This window comes from Epinephelus moara, chromosome 5 (assembly GCF_006386435.1).
Source record: "Epinephelus moara isolate mb chromosome 5, YSFRI_EMoa_1.0, whole genome shotgun sequence".
Classification (NCBI taxonomy): Eukaryota; Metazoa; Chordata; class Actinopteri; order Perciformes; family Serranidae; genus Epinephelus; species Epinephelus moara.
Window position 1 is genome coordinate 5292711 of NC_065510.1, and position 5394 is coordinate 5298104.

Genomic DNA, 5394 nt, shown 5'->3' on the forward strand with positions numbered 1-5394 from the left:
GCAGTTAGAACCTGTACCACAGTTAGAGCCTGTTCCGCAGTAGAGCCTGTACCACAGTTAGAGCCTGGACCACAGTTAGAGCCTGGACCACAGTTAGAGCCTGTACCGCAGTTAGAGCCTGTACTGCAGTTACAACCTGTACCACAGTTAGAACCTGTACCGCAGTTAGAACCTGTACTGCAGTTACAACCTGTACCACAGTTAGAGCCTGTTCCGCAGTTAGAGCCTGTACCACAGTTAGAGCCTGTACTGCAGTTAGAACCTGTACCGCAGGTAGAACCTGGACCACAGTTAGAGCCTGTACCGCAGCGTTCTGATTCAGAGTTCATAAAGACGTGTTCTGATCCAGTCCAGAGGGAACAGATGTTTGGACCAGTTTCTCTGTGGATCATCTCTGTAATATGACACAGGTCTCATTCGCTGAAGTTTGTCTTATCTGGTCAAATATGACTGCGAGGGTTCTTAAACATTGTGTAAGAGGTCAGAGGTCATCCAGAGAAACTTTAACTTCAGACAGTTTCTGAGAACAAGAACTTCAGTTTGTCTGAGTTTAACTTCAGGATGGTTTTTATGTTCTCAAGATGTCTGAAGTTTAATTAGCTGAACGGTTTCTTCTGATGGACACATAGATCTGATTTATATGAACCAGTGAAGTTACAGAGAGAATTCTGATGATGTCACCTTAGGAACACATTTATAAAGTGAACTGAAGTGGTCCGAGTACAGAACCCTGAGGAACCCTGAAACTGACTTCAGTGTACAGATGATTCATGATAAACTGAAATCAGTCAGATAAATCACATTTAAACCAGCTGAGTGCAGAGACCGGAACATCTAAAGATTCTGCTGCAAAACCTTTAAATGTTCTGGCCTCTGCTGCAGAACCTTTAAATATTCCGGTCTCTGCTGCAGAACCTTTAAATGTTCTGGCCTCTGCAGCAGAACCTTTAGATATTCCGGTCTCTGCTGCAGAACCTTTAAATGTTCCGGTCTCTGTGGCAGAAACTTTAATGTTCCGGTCTCTGCAGCAGAACCTGATTGTGATCAGATCAGATTTGGGTCTGGGGTCTGTAGTCGGGGTTTTAATTACAGCTGCTCTGTGGGACACAGTCTGTTAATAAAGACATGCTGATCATGTTTGATACGTAAGTGTTAAACGTAAGACTTCTTTAAGTAGACACGTTAGGACAAAGTCTGAGTGATAGGTTGGGACAAAGTCTGAGAGACAGGTTGGGACAAAGTCTGAGAGACAGGTTGGGACTAAGTGTGAGAGACAGGTTGGGACTAAGTCTGAGAGACAGGTTGGGACAAAGTCTGAGAGACAGGTTAGGACTAAGTGTGAGAGACAGGTTGGGACAAAGTCTGAGAGACGGGTTGGGACAAAGTCTGAGAGACTGGTTGGGGTGAAGTCTGAGAGACAGGTTGGGACAAAGTCTGAGAGACAGGTTGGGACAAAGTCTGAGAGACAGGTTGGGGTGAAGTCTGAGAGACAGGTTGGGACAAAGTCTGAGAGACAGGTTGGGACAGAAATCAGCTGGACATGTCCTCAGTGTCCTCGGTGTCTTCAGTGGACATGTCTTTATGGACCTTTCTGCTGTTTTACCCAACATGCACAGGGCTCCCTCCTTGATCAGCACTTTGCTGTCACTCTTTGATCAGCTGATCTCAGGTGTGTCATGTGACAGATCAGCTGATCTCAGGTGTGTCATGTTTGTGTCTTCAGGTTCGATATTCCGGAGCCAAGGCCCAGTGAGGTGGAACAGATGGAGGGAGGAGAACAGCCGCTCAGCGCCGAACTCAAACGCTTCCGCAAAGAGTTTGTTCAACCCGTCCAGCTCAGGTAAAGATTGACGCCTGCTGGACGCTCACACACACTGCAGGCCGGACAGGAAGTAGAGAGAAAAGAGAAAAGGGGCAGCTCAGAACTCTGTGTGTCAGGACAGATGGAAAGAAGCCTCTGACGGCGGCTGGTGGCCCAGCATGGGCTGGGGTGGGGACGGGGGCGGGGCAGTCAGGTCAGTAAGGGTTGTTATGTATGTGACCGTCAACAATCCAAAAACACTTAATGGAATTTTTTTAGGATCGATATCCCCCGTGGTGCAGCGTGGTGCGGTGTGGCGTGGTGCGGTGTGGTGCCGTGCAACTCTGTTATTTATTTTAATCAGCTGATTCTGTTCTTGTTTAGCTGAAATTTAAACCTTCAGTTTTATTGTGGTTGTTGTCTGTCAACACGCCGTTGGTCTGACAGGTGAAACTGTTCTTCAGATCTGACAGAGCTCATCATGTGACTTCTGCACTGTGTGTGTGTGTGTGTGTGACGCCTCCTCCTGCAGAGTGCTGAATGTGTGTCGTCACTGGGTGGAGCATCACTTCTATGACTTTGAGAGAGACGCTCACCTGCTGAGACAACTGGAGGAGTTCATCGCCTCAGTCAGAGGTAAGAACCTGCGTGAACACCTGTCAGAGGTACATACCTGCGCCAACACCTGTAAGAGGTACGTACCTGCGTGAACACCTGTCAGAGGTACGTACCTACGCGAACACCTGTCAGAGGGTACGTACCTGCGTGAACACCTGTCAGAGGGTACGTACCTGCATGAACACCTGTCAGAGGGTACGTACCTGTGTGAACACCTGTCAGAGGTACGTACCTGTGTGAACACCTGTCAGAGGGTACGTACCTGCATGAACATCTGTCAGAGTGTACGTACCTGTGTGAACACCTGTCAGAGGTACGTACCTGCGCAAACACCTGTAACAGGTACGTACCTACGCGAATACCTGTAAGGGCCGTAATATACTTGCTGCAAACAATGCAAATGCGACCGCATCATGGCTGCCACGCGTGATCTGCGTTCGTTTGACACGGCGAATGCACATCTCAACGCGAGTGCGAGATGCAATATTCGTATAACCGCTAGAGGCATTGTGTGAATGCACACGGTGACCCAACCGGATGATCAGACCAGACCCTTCTTCTTCTTCTCATGAGATTCTTCACGATTTCCGGGTTATATTTCTGTTTTCTGCCCCAAGTGGTGACCACCAGTATTGTGCATTTTGGCTGCATAGTGCTGCGTACACAACGCGCCGTGTCTGTGCACAGACACGGCGCGTTGTGTACGCGTTGTGTACGCATACGTTCGATCAGGCAGCAGAATATCTGTAAGAGGTACGTACCGGCGCGAACACCTGTCAGAGGTATGTACTTGCATGAACACCTGTCAGAGATACATACCTGCGCGAACACCTGCCAGAGGTATGTACTTGCATGAACACCTGTCAGAGATACATACCTGCGCGAAACACCTTTCAGAGGTATGTACTTGCATGAACACCTGTCAGAGATAGATACCTGCGCGAACACCTGTCAGAGGTACGTATCTGCACGAACATTTGTAAGAGGTACGTACCGGCACGAACACCTGTCAGAGGTATGTACTTGCATGAACACCTGTCAGAGATACATACCTGCGCGAACACCTGTCAGAGGTACGTATCTGCACGAACATTTGTAAGAGGTACGTACCTGCGTGAACACCTGTGAAGGCTGATAGAAAGAAATGATGTCATGTGTTGTAGGTAAGACGATGAGGAAGTGGGTGGAGTCGATCACTAAGATCATCCAGAGGAAGAAGCAGGTTCAGGTGAGCGTGCCGAGTCACAGCATCACCTTTCAGAACTCTCCTCCTCCCATTGAGTGGCACATCTGTAAACCAGGAAACACTGAACAGTTCGACCTCATGACGCTGCACCCCATCGAGATCGGCCGGCAGCTCACCCTGCTTGAGTCCGACTTCTACAGGTAACACTGACTCACACAGGAGGTCCCACCCCTCACACACCTGACTGACCTCTAACACACCTGTTTGACCCTCACACACCTGACTGACCTCTAACACACCTGTTTGACCCCCACACACCTGGCTGACCTCTAACACACCTGTTTGACCCCTCACACACCTGACTGACCTCTCACACACATGTCTGACCTCTAACACACCTGTCTGACCTCTCACACACCTGTCTGACGTCTAACACACCTGTCTGACCTCTCACACACCCGTTTGAGCCTCTCACACACCTGTCTGACCTCTCACACACCTGTCTGACGTGTAACACACCTGTCTGACCTCTCACACACCCGTTTGAGCCTCTCACACACCTGTCTGACCTCTAACACACCTGTCTGACCCCTCACACACCTGTCTGAGCCTCTCACACACCTGTCTGACCTCTCACACACTTGTCTGATGTCTAACACACCTGTCTTACCTCTCACACACCTGTGTGAGCCTCTAACACACCTGTCTGACCCCTCAAACCCCTGACTGACCTCTCACACACCTGACTGATCTCTAACACACCTGTTTGACCTCTAACACACCTGTCTGACCTCTCACACACCTGTCTGACCTCTAACACGCCTGTCTGACCTCTAACATGCCTGTCTGACCTCTAACACGCCTGTCTGACCTCTCACACACCTGTCTGACCTCTAACACGCCTGTCTGACCTCTCACACGCCTGTCTGACCTCTCACACACCTGTGTGACCTGTGTGATCTGTGACCTCCTGCAGGGCGGTGCAGCCGTCAGAGCTGGTTGGGAGCGTCTGGACCAAAGAAGACAAAGAGATTCACTCTCCCAATCTGCTGAGGATGATACGGCACACCACAAACCTCACCTTGTGGTTTGAAAAGTAAGACATCGCTCTGACATCACAAACTAAACATATATTAAACCCGCCACAGTGTTACCTCAGAGATCACAGAGGCAGCACCAACCAAACTTTCCAATAACATGTACCATGTTCCCCGACTCACCTGCAGTCCCGAACCGTCACCACGCCTGTGTGGTCCAAATAATACATTGCTTACAACTCTGAAGGTCACAATGTTAAAGGTCGGAATTAAAGCTCACAGTGTTAAAGGTCACAGAGGTCAAGGTCACAGTGTTAAAGGTCATAGTTTAATCTTTAATTTAATTTCAATTTTATTTATAAAGCCCAATATCACAAATCACAATTTGCCTCACAGGGCTTTACAGCATACGACATCCCTCTGTCCTTAGGACCCTCACAGCTGATCAGGAAAAACTCCCCCAAAAAACCCTTTTGCGGAGAACAAATTCCACACACTCAGGTGTGTGACAATCAGTGGGACTTTAACTTTAATCCATATGACACAATGAGACAGAGAGACAGAGACAGAGAGAGATGCAGGACAGACGGTAATGACAGTAGCTTACAACAACATTAATGAAAGTAATAATATTATAGTTATAGTTCTGGCTACTGTGGTACAATATGTTGAAAGTATATATTAATATCTGATAGTATACATATGTGACAATAATCACGTGTATAATAACAGTAGAAGTATGACTAATATGA

General features: G+C 48.2%; 1 protein-coding gene across 1 annotated transcript in view; it reads left to right on the forward strand.

The window, feature by feature from the left end:
* LOC126390601 (son of sevenless homolog 1-like) overlaps positions 1-5394 on the forward strand; it is a 74068-nt gene that overhangs the window by 59121 nt on the left and 9553 nt on the right. The window contains exons 12-15 of the mRNA XM_050044982.1: positions 1724-1840; positions 2334-2437; positions 3583-3805; positions 4582-4701. Coding sequence (XP_049900939.1) covers positions 1724-1840; positions 2334-2437; positions 3583-3805; positions 4582-4701 — 564 coding nt within the window. The remainder of the gene's footprint in view (positions 1-1723; positions 1841-2333; positions 2438-3582; positions 3806-4581; positions 4702-5394) is intronic.